Source organism: Oryza brachyantha, chromosome 9, assembly GCF_000231095.2.
Source record: "Oryza brachyantha chromosome 9, ObraRS2, whole genome shotgun sequence".
Lineage (NCBI taxonomy): Eukaryota > Viridiplantae > Streptophyta > Magnoliopsida > Poales > Poaceae > Oryza > Oryza brachyantha.
Genome location: NC_023171.2, coordinates 12548333 through 12570024, shown reverse-complemented (window position 1 = coordinate 12570024; position 21692 = coordinate 12548333). Strand labels below are relative to the sequence as shown.

The following is a 21692-nucleotide window of genomic DNA, read 5'->3' as shown; positions in this document are numbered from 1 at the left end:
TGAACTTATCACTTATGACACTAGAGCCATTTGCTGAAGACACTGCTTTCTGTCTGCCACAACTTGCATGGAAAGTTATTAAGCTGCAGTTTGCAAGACCTGCAGGAAAGAGAGATCTAGAGGCTGCCCAAATTGATGGCCATAATTTCTCCTACCCTTCCCTGATGAAACTGGAATTATTGAGCACTGAACCCAACCTCCTTGCAAGGCTACTTGATTAGAAAAAAAAAACTCTCAAGAACAGCAGACATTGGATTCTGCTACACGGTTAGTTAGTCAATACCGTTGAATGATTAAGCATCCTAATACAGTAATTACTACTACTACTACTACCTGTATCAATTCTTAAACAAGTTTAATTAGAATGCCGTGTTTGCTTCACCTATACACCTACTAGCTAGTGTCAGTCCAATTTGCAGCAGCTGTTGTTGCTGTCCAGCTGAGCTGGTTGCCCGTGTACACCAACCACTATATCCTCCTCCGCCGGCGCCGGCGCCGGCGACACCACCTCCGGCGAACGGCCGGACCGGTGACGGTGAGCTAAGCTACTCCTGCTTCTGCCAGTCTGGTCTGAATTGTCTCATGACTTCAGTTCAGAGCTGGATGGTTCGCATGGTTCTTATTATTCCTCTTCTTTTTTCATCAATTTTCTTTGGTTGCTTAACGAATGCAGCGTTGCATGTGACACGCAGCAGCAGCATCAGCATCGAGGGTGATGTAATTAGAGTAAGAAGCATGCAATTAGCTGAACATACATGCTGCCACAGAAGTCATTCCTTAGCAAGTAGGGGAGCTAAATCCACTGCATTTGGTACTCTGCTCTGTACTAGATGTTTTTGTTTAACTTGGTAAGTGTTCTTGTGCCCTCTTGTCTCCTCTGTAGACAGAGAGAGAAAGAGATGGTAGTACTCTTGGGGAATGTATGGAGTAAGGTTTTAATTATGTGATGTACAGATTTTTATGGTTCATGGAGGGTACTATATGGGTACCTTTATTTTAAGTAAGCTCTATTGTGCTTATTTTGAAGCGTACATAGCTGCTTCTCTATGTACCAAAATAAGTTTTTTTTTCAGTTTTTAAATATAATGTTGACTCTTTATCTCATTTGAATTTTTTTGCGATTAATATTTTTATTGTCATTAGATGGTAAAATATAAATAGTACTTTATGTGTGACTAATTTTTTTAAGTTTTTTTGAAAATTTTCAAACAAAACGGATGGTCAACATTAGATAAAAAATCAAAAAATAAATTTATTTTTTTGGGACGAGGTAGTACTTCATAAATCATAAACCAATGATCTTGCAAGCATTAAACATCTCAGCCGGTGAGTCTCCATCATGTAAATGTATTTAGTATCTTTCAACAATCATGAAATCGGAGTAATTCGGTGTACTGCGTTTGTCCAAAAATATTGGGCGTCCTTGTCTATCAGTTTTGACTAATAGTTAAAATACAATGTTTAGCATCAAATACATGACACTGTTAGATTCGTATGTCAGAATACTTTCACACGTTGTTAATGTATAGTTGTTGATAATGCATCATGAAAAAGAAATTAATAATCAAGGTATATTTTAAAGAGTGTATATAAAATAAAATAAAATTATATTTTTGGTCTCAGAGAGTACAAAGTACAAACCCATGCTAGAAATAAATAAAAATACACATTATACATAAAAGCAGTAAATAGTTGAAATGGTCAATTAGAATATATAAAATTAAAATTAGCTAAATATAACTTCTTTTAACTTAGGCCATACTCAATATAAGTTTCATAAACACGATTATCTATAGTAACATGTCATCTAAAAAGTTTGAAACTAGAATAAAACACTCCCCTCTCAATGCATAGCTCATCCATGGTTGTTTTCTAGGTTACATGCAAGATACAAGCTGTCTAGGTAACAGTGCATATAAGGTTTCATCTCAATGAAACTCATTTCGCATCTCTTCATTAATACTTTGTCACATCATCAAAAATGTCTATATGACACTCATTTATTGCCCATGAAACTTCCATTAAAATTGGCCTTAACATATGTGGACACACGCTTTGACTATTAAATATGTGTGTGTATGCACTAGCTTTTAGGGTTGAATTCCAACAAAATGCAGGCCCCAAATAACCGAACTTTAACCTTGTTTAGTTATTCTAGAATTTTCCAAAAACATAACATCGAATTTTTGAACACTTAAATAGAGCATTAAACACAGATGAAAATAAAATCTAATTGCACAGTTATGAGGGAAATGGTGAGACAAATGTTTTGAACCTAATTAGTCAATGATTAGCCATAAGTGTTACAGTAATCCACATGTGCTAATGACGGATTAATTAGACTCAAAAGATTCGTCTTGCGGTTTCCAGGCGTGCTGTAAAATTTGTTTTTCATTTGTGTCCAAAAACCCTTTCCGGCATCCGTCAAACGTTCGACATAACCCTTTTGCCAAAATTTTTTGGCAACTAAACAATACCTTATTACTGTTTTTCTTAAAAAACACACAAGAACAATATTAGATAGGGCAAACCTCCCTATATCATTTACGTATACCCAAAACGTACAAGTTCCAAACCGCAGTAATAGTCAAATTTAACTAAGTTCCTTTTGAGGATAAATTTAACTTATCTTAACTATACTAGCGAAATGTCTGTATATCGTTAAAGAATTAAAAAAAAATCACATGTACATATGACGAGCAGGAAATATATTTTAAATTTTGTAGTTTAATTTTAAGATTAATTAGAGTTTTTGGTTGTCAAATTTTTACTAGTAAAATTAGGCTCCATTTTGTAATGTATGGTTTAGAGATAGGATAGTTAATGGTTTCATATGAGAATTTTGGGGATTTATCGATGGGGTGATAGATTTACGCTCATCACCGCCCCTCAATTTTTTAAGTTAAAGAGTATAGATATGCTACCTGATAAAACAACATCCAGCCTTATCGTTTCGTAACTTTCGTTTAAAATAAGCATAAGCGAATTTATGGTTAACTTTTACGTGCATATTCCTATCATTCGAAAACAAATGTTACAAAACAAATTAGATGGGAAAACCTTAAAATCAACACCAAATTAAACTCTAGAATTTAAATTTTACCATAGGATTTACGAAGTTTTGCCAGAACGAGAAGGTCCATTACTTTAACCCAAGGGACTCCGTGGCATGTTCATCCAAACTGCTCTCTGTCCCAAAACAAATCAACTTTTCAGTTTTTAGATATAATATTTAATCTTCGTTTTATTAAAAAAGTTTACTATTTTATTTTATCTTTGTTAGATGATAAAACATAAATAGTATTTTATATGTGACTATTTTTTAAAAAATTTTAAAATTTTTTTCAAATAAGATAGATGGTTAAATACTCTACACAAAAATAGAAAAGTTGTTTTTTTGACGGAGTGAGTATAGCTTATTTCTCGGAATTCGAACATAGCACATACTTTGAACATAGCAATGCATACATGTACGGTGCATATTGCCCCAAAAGATTTTATCTCTGTCTCTTCAGAAAACTCTAGTAGAACATCAACTTGTAATGCACTGCAGTCAGTGCAGATCCAGCCAACCCCCTCTCTGCATGTGTTTCAGGTCCCATTTTAATACAAGCAGAAATCTTCCAAAAATCTTCAGTGGTAGTACTAGTAGTCCAGGAAGGAGGCACTAAATATTTTGCAGGCACAAGTTTGACGATCAATCACAGGATGGCCACGGCCCCATTTAATTTTGTTTACTTGTGCGTGTTCATCGCCGGAGATGGCACAGCACAGGGCAAAGTTTGTCTTGGCCTTCTTGTTGAATTGCCTGTGCATTGATCCGTCACTGTCTGCAGCCTAGAACTGTTCAGATAAGAGACCTCTGCATGGGAGCTATGAGTGATTGTTGATTAAATTTCCAGCCTCCTATGGTTACAGAAATAAAAAGTTCATCAGTGCAGTGTAGTAAAACTGTAAGTATTTATCAAATTTTGTTCAGAGCAAGGGATTGAAAAGCTTCTCTATGCAAAAACCTCTCATTTATGATGACATTCAGACGCTAAACCTTCATTCAGAAGGTTAGAGAATTCTTTCATTTGCTCAGGCAAAATCCAGAATTATGTATTAATTTCCCCATTTCTGACAAATTCAGACAATTTTTTTTAATTTCTGAGATGAAAATTCAGACTATTTCTGGGTATCTGAACCTTCTAAAGCCTTCATTCAGAAGGCTAGAGAATTCTCTCCTTTGCCCATGAAATTCAGACAGTTTCTCCTTTGCTCATGAAATCCAGACAGTTCTTCAGGGATTATGTTTCAGAATTCAGACAAGCTCATCTCGAAGGAACAAAACTAATCTGAAGACCAGTTCCTCATAAAATTCAGACAGTTTTTCAGGGAGTATGTTTCAGTACTCAGAAGTCAGAATTAAGACACTCGGATCAGCTGATCTTACCTTAACCCAATCCAATGTAAACCCCAGTAGCGGACAGATTGACCACTGCCTGGTTAGCTAGCAGTTATCAGTAACTCTCTCCGCTTAATATTACACGCCACTTTTAGTTTGGGCTAAATCTTATAAAAAATATACTAATATCTACTGTACCAAATTAATTTCATTAAATATATAATTAGATATATTTTAGAAATTAATTTTAAAGTTTTTTCATCGTACTTTATTTTTCCACTATTATTTTTAGAGCACCGACAACATGCATGCATGCATATATATATATATATATATATATACCAATAAATTATTGTTTAATTATCTCGCTTATTTTTTGGTAAGCCAAAAGATGACCGGCTATATTTATTTATGGTTTTAAGACAACTTTTCTATAGGATACTCTCTCCAGACACAAACAAATAACGTTTAGACCAAAAAATTACAAAGAAAGCAAGCTAAACTCTGTTTGTCTAAAACGTCCAACAAACATAACCGGATCTAGTATTTAAAAAACATAATTAACCATTACCCTAATACATTTCATTCCATCCGTTTTCTCCCCCAAAAGAAATCGCCGCTATCGCAGCCAAAAATCCCGGGAGATTGCCGCCGCGTCGCCGTGCAAAAAACCGAGCTTTCTTCCAGCCTTTGCTTGCTGCCACGGCCGCCACACGCAGCGACACAGCTCGCCTTTGACCCTGCAGCTGCAGGTAGCTCGCAGCGCGCGCGCGCGCGCGAGAGAGAGAGAGAGAGAGAGAGAGAGGCAGTAAACGCGGTGGTGGTAACCCGCCGCCGCAAGCATCCATCCATCCGTCCGCGCCGCGCCGCGCCGGTGGAGGCCGCGCCTATATAAGCCGACCTCTCCACCACCACCACCTCCACCTACCTATCGTGTCGCTCGCGAGCTTTTCTCCCAAATCCATCCACTCCTCCTCCTGCGGCCTCTTGCTTCTCGCGCAATTCTTTGCGGTTTCTTGGGGGTGTTCGATGGACGGTGACTACGTTTCTGGCCTGCTGATGAGCGCCGCCGCGGCGGGGCTTGACCTCGGGGTGCTGGACGCCGGCGGTGGCGGTGGTTTCTTGGAGACGCTCTGCGGCGGGCCCGGGTTCGCGGAGCGGGCGGCGAGGATGTGCGGCGGGGGCGGAGGAGGTGGTGCGCTCTTCGGGCTACCCGGGGTGGCGGCGGCGGCGGCGGGGAACGGGGAGCGCGGCGGGTCGCGGGAAGGGTCGTCGGTGTCCGACCCGGCGTGGGCGCACGCCGGTGGCGGCGCCGCCAATGCCAGGAAGAGGAAGGCGCCGGCGAGCGCCGGTGCCGGGAAGGACAAGGACGCCATCTTGAACGGCAACGGCACCGGCAGCGGCCCGTGCAAGGTGGGTGGGAGCTAAAAGCTTCGCCGGAGCGAGTTCCTCCATGGAGAGTGACTGATCCACCGCTGTTCTTGACGCGCCGCCTCTCATTCTAAAGACGTCTCGCTCCATTTCGGTTTGCAGGTGGGGGAGGGGAAGCTGCCGGACTCCAAGAAATGCAAGACGGAGGTGAAGCCCAAGGTGGAAGAAGCAGCCAGCGATGGCTCGGTCGGAGACAGAGCTCAGAAGCAGAGCAAGGGGAAGAACTCCAAGCCGGCCGCCGAGCCGCCGAAGGACTACGTCCATGTCCGGGCAAGGCGAGGCCAGGCAACTGACAGCCACAGCCTTGCAGAGAGGGTAACATAACACACTGAGATTCCACTAGTTCATGCCATTTTGAGCTCCAATTTTGAGGTTGAGTGGAGAAATTCACACTGTTCTTTGTTGCTTAATAGGTTAGAAGAGAGAAGATTAGCCAGAGGATGAAAGTGCTTCAGGACCTGGTGCCTGGATGCAACAAGGTATCATAGAATTCCTGAGCGATGAAACTGTTATGCCAAAGTTTCAGTTTGTACCAATATGTTAGCTAATCTGAAGAAAATCATGTTTGCAGGTGGTTGGTAAGGCACTCATGCTTGATGAGATCATAAACTATGTGCAATCGTTGCAGCAGCAAGTCGAGGTTAGGACTTAGGACACCGCCAACATTTGGCTCTGAACTCATGTTGCTTCGTCAGAGTTCGAAAATTCTGATCCTAACATTTTGGCACCCTTTCAGTTCCTGTCCATGAAGCTCGCCACTGTGAATCCGCAGCTTGACTTCAGCAACCTGTCCACACTCTTACAGAAAGATGTGAGCTTGAATCATAATCTCATTTTCGCATGCTTCTGGCCTGTTAACAATCTGCAACTAACCATGCAAATTTCCTTTGTAAAACTCAGATGTTCCAACCCTGTGGCACTACGTTGAATTCTGTCTTCCCACTGGAAAGTGCTGGTGCAGCTTTTCCATTCTGTGACCAAGCAGATTTCTTCCAGTCATTTGGTCTTGGTACCATGGAAAACCAGTGTACCCTGGATCTGGCAAACACAGCTCTACCCCACGCAGAGCACACACAGTATGCTTTTCAGAAGCAGGTGATTGCTGCCTAAAAGCTTGCAATCTACGAAACAAATAGTGTTTAGTATGCATAGTATGATAACAGTGTCGCCTTTATCCTTTCTTTTCAGCAAAGGGATCTATGGGAGGATAATGGATTCCATTATAACGATGAGCAAAGCCAGGAGGATGCAGTTTCTGCGCCGGATTTCGATGGTTCGTATAATTGATGTTGATGTTCACTTGTATTGCATTTGCATGCCTTGTTAAATATGATAAGACTGATAATTAACAAATTGAGTTACAAGCAGCAGCAGATCACACAGAGGTCGAGTTCTAGAGGATCAGCGATAACTGCCAAGGATTCTGTACATAGAAAGCATGAACCTGTGGCAAGTGAAGCTCCTAAGCTAACAGTCTTAAAAAAAATTTAGGCCTGAGGGAAACTGATTCATTTTTCATATGCTGGATGTACGGCTACTTGATTCTTCCCATATTTATGAGAAGATAAAATCTACAAAATGGTAGGATATGTACTAGATATGGTGCAAATATTACAAGCACCATTTCTCTCTTCTAGCATGCAAGAGCTAGCTGGCTGGTAATAGCCTGGTATTGCCAATGATACTTTGTACTGTTGATTTTTGTCTTGAAATGAAAAACGTATGTGATATTTCAACATGTCAGTAATGCCTTTTCTCCACTCTATCTTGTCCTCCACTAAGGGCTTTGTTTATCTTACTTTTGGAAGATAATGAGTGATTTGCTGCAATTGAGCTGCCATGAATATTGCAGGACTGGTTTTTCCCCAAGACAACATAATTACTGAAGTGGACTTATGTCAGCCTGCAAATCTGCAGATGATAAAAATGTAAAAAACTTTATATCCAATCGGTGGAGAAAGCTTAATTTCAGGTTACATAACTGAGAAGGGTTTAAACTCACCATGGACAGCCAACACATTTCCCTTTCAGCCAGCTCACACCGGCAATTTCATCTGCATAGGCAAATGGTTCCAATCGATTCATCTTTCATGTCTTGATTTGCGCACAAACAAAAACGGCCGTCGTTGTCTCCTAAGTTTGGCAGGTTAGCCATCGCTTTTTTTCCTTCGCTGCCTGCTGGCCTGGATCTCATTTCGTGGTACTCACCGTGCTGCCGTCGTCCATGCCGCAACTGAATCATCTCCAATTCTGACAAGGTTTCACTGCACATTTTTCTACTCCCTCCCAACCACACTGAAGCAAAATGAAACCACCAGATCATCACTTCCTTGTCCATTCATTCAATTTTGGTAATTCTCCTTTTACTGGAGCAGGTCTCCAGTCTTCTAAATTTCCTAGATTACACTGAAATTCTTTTGTAGTGTCAGTGTCAGGTTCAGGCTTTGGTGTCTACCTATTCCTGTGCCTAATTTATACAGGTAACTTTGAAAGAACGATGGAAATTTTACTGATTATGTAGTTAGGTTTCCTGTCGCTGTCAGCTCCGTTTCTTACTCCCCTGGAGAAATCCATTTATTTTGTAGTACTACTTGTGTAAAATTTGTCCTGTCTGAGCAATGGACAGGCTGTTGAAAATTGATAGCTAGATGGTATACAGCTCATGACAAGATCTTATGTAGTATTAGTACTGGAAATGCATAATGGTAACACTGTATCAAAGACTTGGAGATTGAAGTCGTCCTTTCTTACAAGAATAACTTGATGTGATACTCAAAGGTGCTAGGTCCAATTCTTGTAAAACAATAAAATAAAATTCTGATCTTCCTGCAAACCTGTGCTTGCATAAGCAATAGCTGACTGAAATTTGCTGTAAGTTCAGTCAGCTTTCATATTATTCAAAGCTCATCGTTCAGCACAGTTCCAAATATAATTCATGTCACCTTCCACTTATTAATAATCATCTCTGTTTACCATGTTCATTGATACTAACTAGACCTGCCTACTTAAGCCAGGTCATTTCCCACTTGATATCTGTCTGCATCTACCACATTTGGTGATATTAGGCTTACTCTGATCAGAAAGCTATCAGTCTATGATGCAATCTGCAGAACTGTTTGGTTCATCACTGCAACACTGCTCATCAGGGAGCCAGCTCCTTAGCTCAATTCAATTACAACTGCAATCGCTCATCATCACCAGGCTGACTGTCACCTGACAAGGCCATAATCCCTAATTAAATAATTAATTTGGTGAAGCCATCACACAGTCTCAGACCCTCAGGATGCAAAGAGGCAGGGTGCAGTGAGCATCGCCATCGCCTGCCGAATTTTGCCTGATCATGTGATGCCCTCCAAAATGCATGTATATCCACTGCGCTTTCAGAGTTTCATCCATCCATCCATGAATGATTCCACCCCATGTTGCTGTGGCTCACAAACACAACCCTAAGCAAGCTCGCAATCATGGCGAATGCGTGGTGAACAAAACGATTGGGTGTTTGGTCTTCTCACGCTCCATTGCCTCCGCTCGAAACAGCTTTGCATTGCACCGATGAACAGTGGTCTCGTTTCTTCCCCCAACATCTCCCTCATTGCGGCTGCGAATGAGTTGGACTGAAAAAGATGACCTTGATATTCAGATGTCGCGGCAGCTACCATATGAGCAATTATTTTTAAATAAATACGATGAAATTAAAATTATCCCGACCTCTGCATCACGTGATGCACATAGCCGTGTGGATATCGTATTATCGTGTAATAATATTTATGAATATATATATATATATATATATGAACCATTAAATTAAACACATGGAGGAAAACTGTAGCAAACCGATCGGTGATGAGCGATCACTGTGCGCTAGATCTGAATGGCCCTGGTCTCGATCCAATGAAACCTAGCTATCACATCATGTCAGCGATCCGTGAATCCATCATAATCCATATAGATGAACGTACGCATGCCCTGCAAGAGCATATCAAAAAAAATATTAGGAGATATATGAAATTACCATTTAACTCCTACCAAACAATCCAATCAAACAATGGAGCTACCGAGCTAGGGATAGAACAGGATAATAGTTTGTTTTTTCAACATATTCACAAATAAAAATAATTTAAAAATAAAACTTATATATATATATATATATATATATATATGTTCTCGACGACCTAAAATTAAAGCCGCAGAATAAAGTATTATAAAAATCTAAAATATATTCTAAATTTAAGATTGATGATTTTAATTTTGGATTATAAATATAAGCAAAACGAACAGATTAAGCCGAAAATTAAATTAAATTAAGGGGGACGAAAAAAAAAAAGAAGAATCAAAGCGGAGAGAGCGCGGTGGATAGAGAGCAATGATGGCTGAAACGGAATGATTTCAATACGGATTCAGACGACGGCGACGGCGACGGCTGCCGTCGAGCCGATCTGATCAAATCCCATGAGAGCTGGCTAAACTCTCCCCGCGAGACGGCGTAGGGTTTGGGGGGTTTCGCGTTAGGGCAGCGTTGTCGCGGATTCGGTCCACGAGATCGCGCTCATGGATGAGGGGAGAATTCGGATCGAGGGTCGCCTCCCATGTGTGCGAGCGCTAACTGTTACATCAAGCCCCCAAGCAAAGGCCGCCATGGATGGATTGCGTGGATGGGCGCAAAGCAAGCAACCGATGAACGGCGACGGCCAAGCCGCTGCTGCCCATCTTATCCACGTGAAACTGTCGAGTTTGGGCCACGTGGTCGGTTTCTCCATCGTCATCCAAACCGGTGCCCTTTTTCTTCCCAAAATATAGGCATCAGAGATTAAATTTGAAAGAAAAAATATCATATTAGTAAACATATTAGTAAACGAGGAATAAATAAGAATGAAATGGGAGGGATAAAATAAGAGGAATTGTCAATAGACAATGATAAATGATGAGTATTGCTATTTTGGTACATGATTTAAATCTAAGGATACTTATATTTTAGAATAAAATAAATATATTTATCACGATCTTATTGTACGACTAGGATAATCAACGGCTGCAGTGCATATTAATAGCCACTCTTTTGATTGAATATGTTTCTAGTCGTACATAAGACATACAATGATATAGCAATACTCTATATTTATAAGACGTAATGTATAGCAGTACTCTATATTTATATATCATAACTTAGGATATATGGAGTTAAGCGTGCTAGAAACTTTTTTCAATGACATGGAAGACCTATACGTACATATCTACTAATCTACGGAGTACTAGCGTAACTTTTAACGCAACATGTGGGTAAAGTTTGTGTAGACATCACAAGTTAAACCCTATAAACACCGACCTAATTTGCCCATTGAAAGGGATGCGCAATGTCTTAATTTGCCTCGTTAGATGAATGTGTTCATAAGCAAGTAAACTTTATGAAATTTTCATTCGAACTGAACTAAGATTTCTTTGTTCGAAGGGAGGCAGAGATAAGTTCACATCGGGGATGATAGTTTCAGGGCAATCAAATTCCAGACTTGTCGCAATGCGCCAAGCTCCACAAGCATGGTCCCTAGGATGATGGACGGGGAAATGACCAATGGGGTGCAAGCATTTGCTGTGGCCTCGGTTGCTGTGACGATTCATCAAAAAACGACCTGGTGTGTTCTTGAGCCGTGTACGTGTGCTGTTCTGTTAACTTGGGTTGGGTCCAAACCGTGTACAGTTCCCAAGTGATGTACTGTAGTCTGCACTGTACGCAGTTGACATGACGACGATTTTGTCGTGCACTCATTTGATACGATAATAATTCATTATAGGAGAGAAGATAACAACACCCAAGTGTTCCAAAATCTATAAAACTAGACCGGTTTTAAGGTCACAAGAGAAATCGCAGCAAAATGATGTCCAGACAGGAAATCTAGCAGTAACAAAATGGGTAATTTTAAGATGCCAAGGCACTGCCCTACGATTGTTGGTGACCACGATGTCCAACAATTTTACTCGTCCTCCTGGCTGCGGAGCCTGGCAAGCTTGTTGGTGACCACGATGTCCAGCTGCGCAGCACGCTCGACGATCTCCTTGCGCTTGCGGGTGGAGACGTTGTGGGCAATCTCGGCGCAGTATGTCCTGTTTGCAGCAAACATGGCCGCTATTACATTGGGATTGACCGACCGCAAGTATCATTGAAAGAAATGCGTTGGCCAGAGCAACAGAAGGAGATAGCTAATGTTAAAAAAATGCTCTATTCGGTCCATCACTTAGGGTGAGATTTGGCCAAACATCTGGAACTTGCACCATCAATAATTTCTCAAATGTTTAGTTTGGAGACAAAACAAAAGAATAATCCCCCGGTTTCAAATTATAAGATATTTTAATCATACATAGATTTATCTATGGATCAATGAATAAGTTTTATATGTGTCCAGATTCATTAACATCCATATAAATCTACATAGGGCCAAAAAACAGAGGTAATATACACTTAGTTTGACTTGAAAAGTACTACCATAATATTATAAGATCGTTGTGTTTTATAAATTTATTCTAACATAATATTGATTGATGGTCAACATTTTAAAAGTTTCACCGAATCTTATCATAAATGTCAAATATTTATAACCAGGGGACTACAATTTCAGATCTCTATGATGACCCTTGGTACTGTGATTGAGTTGATGACTGGTGCTGTGCTCTTTTTGCTAGAGTCCCCCTACTAGGACACTACATTATCCTCCATATAAATACTGTTGTAATCAAATTTCCACAATGATTACAGTCACTGTAGAGCCTTCAAAGTTCTATAAGAAAACAAAGCTAATTACCTGTTGTGCATCATAAGCAGCTCCAGCTCAGAGACATTGTGCACTACAAACTTCTTGAACTTGTTGGGAAGGTAGTGCCTTGTCTTCTTGTCAGAACCATATCCAATGTTGGGCATCAAGGTGCATCCCTTGAACTTTCTCCTAACACGCGAGTCAATACCCTTTGGCCTGCGCCAGCTTGTCTACAGAAAATAGTACAGATGAAAATGAGGCCTTGTGTGCACACAAACAGAAATGAAAACACATGAGGTGGCTAGTATGCAAGACTGAAAAAGATCTGCATGCTTTAAGTTCATGGGCAGCATTAGATGTATCATATACACATCAAGATGAACATATATAGCGTATACTGTTGCACATTTCAACATAGCACAATGTGATTTTACTAGATGAATTTAACAGTATTGTTATCCTCAGCGCCAAATCAGTAGCACTAAGTCGTATCAGTTATTCACAATTAAGTGCGCACCGGCCTCCTCATCGAACTACTGCCAATGACAAGGTTATAGTAACAAGGGGAAGCACGTGCATGGTTCATCATTGAAACAGCCAAAAACAAAATATGTAAGCATGCAAACCAGGATTCCGAGAACAAAGCATTACAGGCATGATCAGTTGCACAACCAGTCACGCTTCATCACCACAACTTCCCCATTTCCAACACAACCAATACAGCATTGGTCTTTTTCTTGACTACAGGTGGTGCGACTACGTTATCATATCTGTAGGACGAACCCTAATTCCTGATGCACAAATACCACCCCCTCAAGCCGAGATGATTAAATAGTTTGCACAAAAAATACTCTAAATCGAACACTAAGCTAAGAACAGGAAAAAAAGAGGCACATTGATCAGGAAGTATGAGATCCCAAATCTAGGTCATGCTAACGAATCCAAAGCTGCGGCTGAGTGGTGGACGAGGAGCGGGAGCCACTGCTCCGCGACCTAGAAGAGGGAGAGCGGGGCGGGCGGGCGGGCGGGCGGGAGGGTTACCTTGAGGCCGATGTAGCGGTCGCTGTGCGGCCTCTTGAACTGCTTCACCCGCTTCTTCACGATCTTCTTCGTCAGCAACGGCACCGCCATCTGCCCACACACACACACATGGGCGCGCGCAGCGGAGACCCAGCGTACGCAGCGAGTCAGAGCGAGCACGTCCGAGACAAACAAGCGATGCGGCGGAGAGGCGGAGCGTGCGTATCCCTTACCTTTGCGAGCCCTGCGGTGGAGCGAGCAAGCGGCGGCGGGTGGCGGCGGCGGAGGAGGGGAGAAGGAGCGGCCGCGGCGCGATGTGGAGGGGGTTCTTATCGCAGCGAGAGAAGAGAACCCTAGGCGGTGGGCTGCCGCAAGATGGGCCGCCGCAGCCCGCCGCCATCTCGCGCGGATGGGCCTCGGCGACTCGCCATAGAGTTGTGGGCCCACGTGGTGGCGAGCGAGTGAGTACATGGGCCTGTATGGGCCGTGCGATAATTAGTACTACATGGGCTCTCGGTCGGTTCGCTGCCGCGAGCCCGTGAAGCGTCGCCGTCGCCGCCGTAGAATGGGAGCGCCGGCGCCGGCAGGTCGCGACGTCTCGGACGAGCAGGCCGGTGCGCATCGCGATTCGCGACGGCGATCTTGTCGATGGACGGCGGCGCGGATCTATCACAGGATTCGCAGCATCGCATGCTCATGGGGTCTCGGGGATCGCGCGAGCACGAATCTTAACGCACTCGGGAGTAGACAGTAGAGTAATTAATAATAATAACTACTAAGTTAATTAACTAACCCTCCGTAAACCTAGAGATTATAAACTAAACACAGGGAGATACAAACTGCAACATAAGCCTAAGTGGGAGCTGCCGTAGTTCTTAACTGAACCTGCGATCTGGCAACAGATCATCACGTGCTTTGCTTCTTTGTTTATGTAAGGCCCTGGAATCTGGAGAAAAGGATTGATTGTTCCTCCAATCACTCAGATTGGATCGATCAAGTGATCATCATTCAGAATATTTTCATCCAATTTTTATTACTAATGCAAGTCAAATTGATCCATGTGTAAAGCGCAGAAGCACACTTTCAGACGGGAGATCAAGTCTTAATCAGTTAATACAGTGGTCATAATGCTACGGAAATTTGATCAAACGACAGATCAATCTCTCTTATTGCTAGCCAAAATCACAACAAAAAGAAGAAGAAGAAGAAGAAACAATTAATCACCAAGAACTAGTTCAATTCCTACGTCGGCTAGCTTCGTCAACGCCACGTTCACGAGATCATACAAGCGCCAAGAAACCCGCCAGGGCAAGGATCATCAGCGCCGGAGCCGGCGTGTACGTCGCTGCCGCATTCTTGCCGGAAGGCGAGGGGGAGGGCGCCGCCACCACGTTCTCGGCCTCGGCGGACGGCCCTCCGGCCACCGGCGCCGGCGCCGGCTCCATCGCGCCGTGGCCGGTGAGCGAGAGCGTGCCCTTGGCGTCCAGGTTCTCCTGCGCGAACGCGTGCTTCATCGGCACGCCGCCGGTCACCGTGGACCCGACCTGCCAGATGTGGTTCACCGTCTCCATCCCCCGCGGCAGCTGCAGCTTGCCGTAGAGCCGCACCTTCCCGGCGGCGCTCTCGTCGGCGGCAAGGCCGGTGGCGTTGAACGCGATGGGCGTGGACGCGCCGGGGAACGGCTGGTACCCGGTGACGTTGTACGTGTTCACCACGTAGGCGCCGGAGCCGGAGGCGCCGCCCCTGAAGGCGACGAGCGCCTGCGAGCCCTTCATGCCGTCGCCGGTGGGGTTCACCGCCCACGACACCCACCCTCCGGCCGCCGGCGGCCTGGCCACGAACGCCACGGACAGCGTCGCTGCCGTGCCGTCGTAGGTCCAGTGCAGCGTCGCGCCGAGCGCTGGCAGGTCGGCGCACGTCGCGTAGCTCACCCCCGCCGGGAACTTCTCCCCGCCGCAGACGCTACCGCCGCCCGCCCTCGTCGCCGCCGGCGATGCCGCTAGCAGCACAACAGCCAGCAGGTGCATCGCCGTCGTCGCCGGTGATGCCATTTGGATACGACGGTGGCCGGCGTGAGATCTCCGACGAGTTCGGTTTCTTGGAAGAAGTGGACTGCACCGTGAGAAGAACGACGGATGCATGGGCGGTTTATATAGCGGGAAGAAGAGCTCACGATCGAGCTGGGTGCAATGAATTCGGCCGGTTTTTAAAATTTGTCACGGCCATTTGGGGAGTTGACTTAGTGATAAACGGTCAGAAATGAAACCGATTTAAGTAAATTCAAAGCATCTGCAGATTGATGCAGCCGTGTAATTAATGGCAACGAAAATTTTCAGCCACTTCTTGCTTCATCCATCACGCATTTTAGAATGTTTTCAAAAATTGTGAAGGCACGTCGAGGTTGCAGGCAGGAGACGACCTGAGCATATTTCAGAGATAAATATATGCATATATGCTTGATAATTATGCAGACTTCAAGAGTCAGCTTATTATGTTAATTGGAGCAGCAAGAATTATAATAATCCCTCATACGGCGATGTTTGACATTATTGAGTAAAGTTAATATATAGTCAGTCCTGAGCCTTCATATGTCCATTTTCAAAAACATTAGCTAGCTCTGAACTTAATTATATGGTCAAGTAAAAAATCATCGGAAATCTGCATATTACCTGTCCTAAATGTACTCCAAATCCAGAATTACCTCTCCCCATATGACCATAGTGACTTAAAGTTTTTGCCTGAAACTGGATTAAAGTTTTTGCATCTCTGAAAAAAAAACAAATAAAAATTCAGAACGGGTTCATCCGTGAAAACCGTCGTAGTGTTCGTGTCCACATGACACGAACGTGAGGTCCAATCATCCGGCAGAAATTGGACATAGAAAACCTGACATGTTAATTAGTCGCCTCTCCCAGAAACACAATACGCATCATGCATGATGCTTTTGCTAATAATGATCCTCCTACTCCTCCTCTAGCTTGGGAGAGATCGCCTCGGACTTTGATAAGTTGACCCGTAAACCACGGCGATCAAGGGCTAATCTTGATTCTGGATGGAGCTCGCTTCACTTGCCGGCGTCTGCCATTTGATTTAAGCTAGCTAGTAGTATGTCCATGGAGTTCGTCGCCTTGACAGGTTGATGACGCAACTAGTCAGTTATTATGTCAGGTAGTATTGCAACAGCATGAGCCATGGTATGGGCCTTTCAGGTAGGTTTCTGCCTTGGTTTTCTGCATGGGCCTGAACTGAAGTCTGAAGACTCATCACAGATTCACAGCCCATTACACATTTTGCAAGGTACGGCCTCCAGTCCCATAATAATATATGTAGTTATCGACAAAATTGATGTAGATCTTTTAGAATTTGAAAATGAATAAAATTTAAAATATTTGCATCGATAAAATATGTATAGATTAGTATTATAAAATACTTCAATAAGCTTATGTATTTGTTAATCACCTCAGTCTTTTTCTTATGCTTATATGCCGAAATTTGAATTTTTAACCTTAAATTTAAAGTTAATTTTGAGGTTTTTTTAATCGAAGTTTATGTCCTAGCACTGACTTTTAGATCACTAAGAATAAGTATGTAGAAGTTTTATTCATACATTTTTTTTGCAGATATGCCGTTTGACAAGTTTTTTTAGACCATGTTTTATCTAAGATGACAAGTATCTCTCAAACTCACAAGAAAAAGGGGGAAAAAGGGAGAGAGCAAACTGGTCTCTGCAAGATCTGCACATGATCATCTATTTCTAGTACTTGATCGCTTCAGCATCTTCAGCAGAGCATTGATGTAACGTGGCACCATCTCTAGCTGAAGTGGATTAGAACTGAAACCCATAGTAGGATTTACTTGCATTCAGTGTCTCTACATTTGGCTTGTTTTGCTTGATGAGTTGATGACTGATGAGTGAGCTGGGACAAAGCAGAAAGGGAAACAATTTTTATCAAAAAATATGAAAAAAATTGACAAGATAGATTAATATGAGTTATATCACTCCACAAATATGCAAGTTTAAATTCAACTTCTACAAGTTGTAGCAAAAAAACAAATAAATCTGAAACTAACTATACGCATATTCATAATTATTTTTGTTATTTTTGCTACAACAGATAAATTTAAACTTACATGTTACTGGAGTGATATAACTCATATTAAACTATCTTATTAAATTTTTTCATATTTTTTAAAGATATTTAGATGGCATGCAAATAACGGGTGTATATACACCCGTGTGCTAAAATACTACTTCCAAAGCAGAAATAGGAGATAAAGTAGGTCCTTGATGGTATGTCGGGTGGTTAGGCCTCAGGTTGGTAGAAGCTCTCCACACCACATCCCGTCCTCCGTGGACAGTTGCACGAATGGCGACCTAGTAAGTCTAAATTTAAAATTTTAACTTTAAATTTAAACATCATTTTATATTTTTCTATGATAGTTTGTTTTTTAGCTTGGTATTTTTAATCCTAAGAACATATATATAATTTTTTATTTACACATTATTTTTTTATTTATAAATGTATCGTTTGTCTTTTTTTTAAAGCTAAACAATCACCCTTTACTTATACGGTCCCAAACTTGCTTGAACATATGACATTTTCTGCCTTCACCAGGATTGTCCACAATATATTGAGAAGGACGATTCAGAGATTCACTTATACCTCAGCATGGCTGGAGTTTCAGAATGAGTATTTTTCGTCGGTTTACCATCGTAAACCATATGTTAAGTCTGCAGTTTCTGTAAATAATGTATTTCCTTTTTCCGTAAGTTTCCATCGTGGTTGCATACTTGCATTGCACCCACCTCAGATTCAGTTCTTTTATTTTTGCACCATTTTAATTTTTAAATTTAGAAAATAAACCACTCAAAAACTTATTTTTAGACGCTAATTTAATTGACACGGTAGGATAGTATTTAGTGATTATTTTACTACGAAAGGTTGCCGTTGTCACGCTATAAATAGGGTTTATCTTTGCAATGTACTCGCTCCATGTGCTAATGTATGAACTAGCCAACTTCAAAAAAAAAATTTAGAGAGAGTACTATTGTATCCCAACCATCGGCGGTACAACGGTTTTCATCAAATTTTGCTCGAATTTACTGCTTGAAATTTGATTTTTCAAAAACCATATGAAACTTCGATCAAAATATTCGCCACTCATCCAACCCTTGAATTTTCACTGATTTCAACCGGTTTTTCTTTTGGAAACGTTGAACACCATTATACTGCCATGTCATATCGGATGTAGCAGCCGAAAGATTTAATTTTAAAAACAAGATCTTGGTGGGTTTTTAATTTTTAAAAAAGTTGCAAAGATCAAAATAATTCGATTCAGATTCACAAAAGACCTCGTCAAATCGAGCCGGCCCCGCCACTCCCACTCGCCTCCACGCTTTAAGCCGCCGCGCGCGCGCGCCGCGCCAACCAACAACCTGGAGCTCCGGAGCTCGCCGTGGCTGCAGCTCGCTGACTCACTGTCACTGTCACTCACGGGCGACGCGGGCTGAGCTACGGCATGGCGGGGGCGGTGCTCGCGCTGCTGCTGCCGCTGCTCGCGGCGATGGCGGCCTCGGCGCAAGACGACGCGGCGGCGGCGTCGGCGAGGGGCTGCGCGGGCGAGGCGTTCTCGGCGAACAGGGCGTACGCGGCGTGCAGCGACCTGCCGCGGCTCGGCGCGTCGGTGCACTGGACGTACGACGGCGCGGCCGGGGAGCTGTCCGTCGCGTTCGTGGCGGCGCCCGCGGCGCCGGGAGGGTGGGTGGCGTGGGGGCTCAACCCGTCCGGCGACGGGATGGCCGGGGCGCAGGCGCTCGTCGCCGTGCCGTCGTCGTCGTCGTCGTCTCCGGGCGTGTGGGACGTCCGGACGTACAACATCTCCGGGTACGCGCTGGGCGAGCCGGGGCCGATCGCGTTCCCGGCGTTGGACCTCGCCGCCGAGCTCGGCAGCGACGGCCGCGTCAGGGTGTTCGGCAGGCTGAGCCTGGCCGCCCTCGGCGGCGCGGGCGTGCTGAACCAGGTGTGGCAGGTCGGGCCCGCCGTCACCGACGGCGTCCCCGCGCCGCACGCCATGGCCGGCGACAACCTCGCCGCCAAGGCGAAGCTGGACCTACTAACACAAACCACCACCGCCGTCTCCTCCGACGACGGCGGCGACAGCATCGCCAAGAAACGCAACGTGAGCACACATTCTCCTCCATCCATCCATCCATCCATCCATCCATCCATCCATCAAACCACCACGAATTCTCACCAAACACCATGCTAAAACCTTCACGCGACTCTCATTCTTGGACACGAAAAGATCCATGGAGTCCTCAACGCCGTGAGCTGGGGCATCCTGCTGCCCATGGGAGCGATCTTTGCAAGGTACCTCAAGACCTTCAGATCGGCAGACCCTGCGTGGTTCTACCTCCATGTCACCTGCCAGCTGATCGGCTACGGCGTCGGCGTCTCCGGCTGGGCCACCGGCATCAACCTCGGCAACCTGTCCAATGGCATCACCTACACACTCCACCGCAACATCGGCATCACTGTCTTTGCTCTTGCCACCTTACAAGTAAGCATCACATCACACATCAAAATTCTCATAATTAATACTTAAATCCTTCTTCTTGTCAATAACTCAATCTTGAATACTATTCCTAAACTTTGTTACAACTTGACGACGACAGATCATTTCTACCCCCTTTTCATCGGTAGTATTCTACTATCAGTATCAGTAGAGATCACCGTAGAAAGTACCGAAATTTGTGCAGATTTTTGCGCTGTTCTTGAGGCCGAAGAAGGAGCACAAGTACAGGGTCTACTGGAACCTGTACCACCACACCGTCGGCTACGCCGTGATCATACTGGGGATCACCAACATCTTCAAAGGGATGGCCATCCTCGGCGTCGAGCAGCGGTGGAGGACGGCGTACGTCGCCGCCCTCTGCGTGCTCGGCTTCGCCGCGGTGATCCTGGAGGCCGTCGCGTGGGGCGTGGTGGCGAAGAGCCGCAGGGCGGAGAGCAAGACCTTTGGCGACGCCTCCAATGGCCACCACCTGCCGCGCTCTGTGTGACTGAATTCTTTTGAGGTTTCTTTGATTTAGTGCTTTGGTTTTGTGTGTGTGTGTGTGTGTGTTTGTGTTTGGGTGTGTGTGTGTTTGTGATGTGTACTGTAGCAGATCATAGGTTTTCAGGGATTGTCAGTTTTTTTTTCGGCCTGCGTATTTTTGTACCATGAACAATATGGATATGTGGCATTAGGTTGATGATTGAGTTGTAGTGAGTAGTGACAGTGAGTATGCTTTATGTGTGTTTGGATTTTACATGCAAGCTTACATAGTTAATTCCACTCGCTACCATTTGAGTTAATAGAGTTTATTGTCTTTAAGGTGCTGAGAGTGAGAAGTACCACCAAGCTAGCTGAAAACGTCAGCGGGGTCAGCCCTATATATAGCGCGGTGAACCATGATAAAAATAATGTTTTAGTAAAAGATTTAGAAAATTTGTCAATATTGGATGATACCTATTGGATGATACCGACAACGAAAATACTATACGTCCGACCGAACCATAAGACTTATGCATACGTACACACAGTCTTTGTTTGATGGGCCCATATGGTAGGAGTGCTAACTCAAGGATTGGTTACTGTGGCACAGTCATACATAAGTCGTACGACTGAGTCGTACGTATAGCAAGGTTGTACCGACAAACAGGGTAAACTCTGCTCTTACAGCAATTTTTATTACTCTCTCAGTTTTTAAATATACAGCATTATTGATTTTGATATATTATTTTACCATTTGTCTTATCAAAATTAGTGCAAATTTGAAAAAAAATATATAAGTAAAGTTTTAAAGTTCCTTTAATGCTAAAGCAAGTCAGAACAAAGTAAATGATATTACTATTTTTTAATAAGACAAACCGTTAAATATCATATCCAAAAGTCATCATATATTTAAAACGAAGGTAGTAATAATTTATGGTACCTTAGCACTATGGGTTTATGGGGGAATCAAAAGGTAGCACGATTTACTCTTAAAATTATGGTACTTTTTGGTACTTTCTCAACTACGGTAAAATTTTATTTTTGAGTTTCTAGAATGTCTTTTCTTGTGTAGT

General features: G+C 43.4%; 4 protein-coding genes and 1 long non-coding RNA gene across 7 annotated transcripts; 2 read left to right on the top strand and 3 right to left on the bottom strand.

Annotated features, from left to right (window-relative positions):
• The first annotated feature begins 5084 nt into the window (after nucleotides 1-5084).
• On the top strand, nucleotides 5085-7561 carry LOC102713769 (transcription factor BHLH089-like). Of its 2 annotated transcripts, none has more exons than XM_040527442.1 (8): nucleotides 5085-5800; nucleotides 5921-6133; nucleotides 6232-6297; nucleotides 6390-6458; nucleotides 6555-6629; nucleotides 6719-6913; nucleotides 7007-7091; nucleotides 7190-7561. In XM_040527442.1, exons 1-8 carry the CDS (start codon nucleotides 5417-5419, stop codon nucleotides 7213-7215), a joined length of 1113 nt encoding a protein of 370 aa, XP_040383376.1. In that variant the 5' UTR covers nucleotides 5085-5416; the 3' UTR covers nucleotides 7216-7561. The 2 variants fall into 2 exon arrangements, with proteins under 2 accessions (XP_040383376.1, XP_040383375.1); XM_040527441.1 differs by having other exon boundaries at nucleotides 5088-5800; nucleotides 7187-7561.
• Nucleotides 7562-7638: 77 nt separating this feature from the next.
• Nucleotides 7639-10579, bottom strand: LOC121055311. 2 transcript variants are annotated; one of them, XR_005812428.1, is made up of 4 exons: nucleotides 10212-10578; nucleotides 9653-9784; nucleotides 7821-9432; nucleotides 7639-7729 (listed from the first exon to the last, which is right to left on the bottom strand). It is a non-coding gene; the product is annotated as an uncharacterized LOC121055311 (long non-coding RNA). The 2 variants fall into 2 exon arrangements; XR_005812427.1 differs by having other exon boundaries at nucleotides 7821-9784; nucleotides 10212-10579.
• A 999-nt stretch (nucleotides 10580-11578) lies between these two features.
• LOC102713492 (60S ribosomal protein L32-1-like) lies at nucleotides 11579-13882 on the bottom strand. Its single transcript, XM_040527450.1, has 4 exons — nucleotides 13815-13882; nucleotides 13603-13692; nucleotides 12610-12791; nucleotides 11579-11914 (listed from the first exon to the last, which is right to left on the bottom strand). Exons 2-4 carry the CDS (start codon nucleotides 13690-13692, stop codon nucleotides 11785-11787), a joined length of 402 nt encoding a protein of 133 aa, XP_040383384.1. The 5' UTR covers nucleotides 13815-13882; the 3' UTR covers nucleotides 11579-11784.
• A 761-nt stretch (nucleotides 13883-14643) lies between these two features.
• Nucleotides 14644-15632, bottom strand: LOC102713211 (auxin-induced in root cultures protein 12-like). Its single transcript, XM_015841166.2, has one exon. The coding sequence runs from the start codon at nucleotides 15630-15632 to the stop codon at nucleotides 14862-14864; it is 771 nt and encodes a 256-aa protein (XP_015696652.2). The 3' UTR covers nucleotides 14644-14861.
• Nucleotides 15633-19005: 3373 nt separating this feature from the next.
• On the top strand, nucleotides 19006-20869 carry LOC102712934 (cytochrome b561 and DOMON domain-containing protein At3g25290-like). Its single transcript, XM_040527585.1, has 3 exons — nucleotides 19006-19761; nucleotides 19888-20142; nucleotides 20342-20869. The coding sequence occupies exons 1-3, from the start codon at nucleotides 19102-19104 to the stop codon at nucleotides 20642-20644; spliced, it is 1218 nt and encodes a 405-aa protein (XP_040383519.1). The 5' UTR covers nucleotides 19006-19101; the 3' UTR covers nucleotides 20645-20869.
• Nucleotides 20870-21692: the final 823 nt, after the last annotated feature.

Coding starts and splice junctions, on each gene's coding strand:
- LOC102713769 (XM_040527441.1), top strand. CDS start 5,417: ATGGACGGTGACTACGTTTCTGGCCTGCTGATGAGCGCCGCCGCGGCG. Junction 6,298..6,389: donor TGGTGCCTGGATGCAACAAG/GTATCATAGAAT, acceptor TCATGTTTGCAG/GTGGTTGGTAAGGCACTCAT. Junction 6,630..6,718: donor CCACACTCTTACAGAAAGAT/GTGAGCTTGAAT, acceptor TGTAAAACTCAG/ATGTTCCAACCCTGTGGCAC.
- LOC102713492 (XM_040527450.1), bottom strand. CDS start 13,692: ATGGCGGTGCCGTTGCTGACGAAGAAGATCGTGAAGAAGCGGGTGAAG. Junction 12,792..13,602: donor ACCGCTACATCGGCCTCAAG/GTAACCCTCCCG, acceptor TATTTTCTGTAG/ACAAGCTGGCGCAGGCCAAA. Junction 11,915..12,609: donor CTGCTTATGATGCACAACAG/GTAATTAGCTTT, acceptor TGCTGCAAACAG/GACATACTGCGCCGAGATTG.
- LOC102713211 (XM_015841166.2), bottom strand. CDS start 15,632: ATGGCATCACCGGCGACGACGGCGATGCACCTGCTGGCTGTTGTGCTG.
- LOC102712934 (XM_040527585.1), top strand. CDS start 19,102: ATGGCGGGGGCGGTGCTCGCGCTGCTGCTGCCGCTGCTCGCGGCGATG. Junction 19,762..19,887: donor GCATCGCCAAGAAACGCAAC/GTGAGCACACAT, acceptor GGACACGAAAAG/ATCCATGGAGTCCTCAACGC. Junction 20,143..20,341: donor TTGCTCTTGCCACCTTACAA/GTAAGCATCACA, acceptor AAATTTGTGCAG/ATTTTTGCGCTGTTCTTGAG.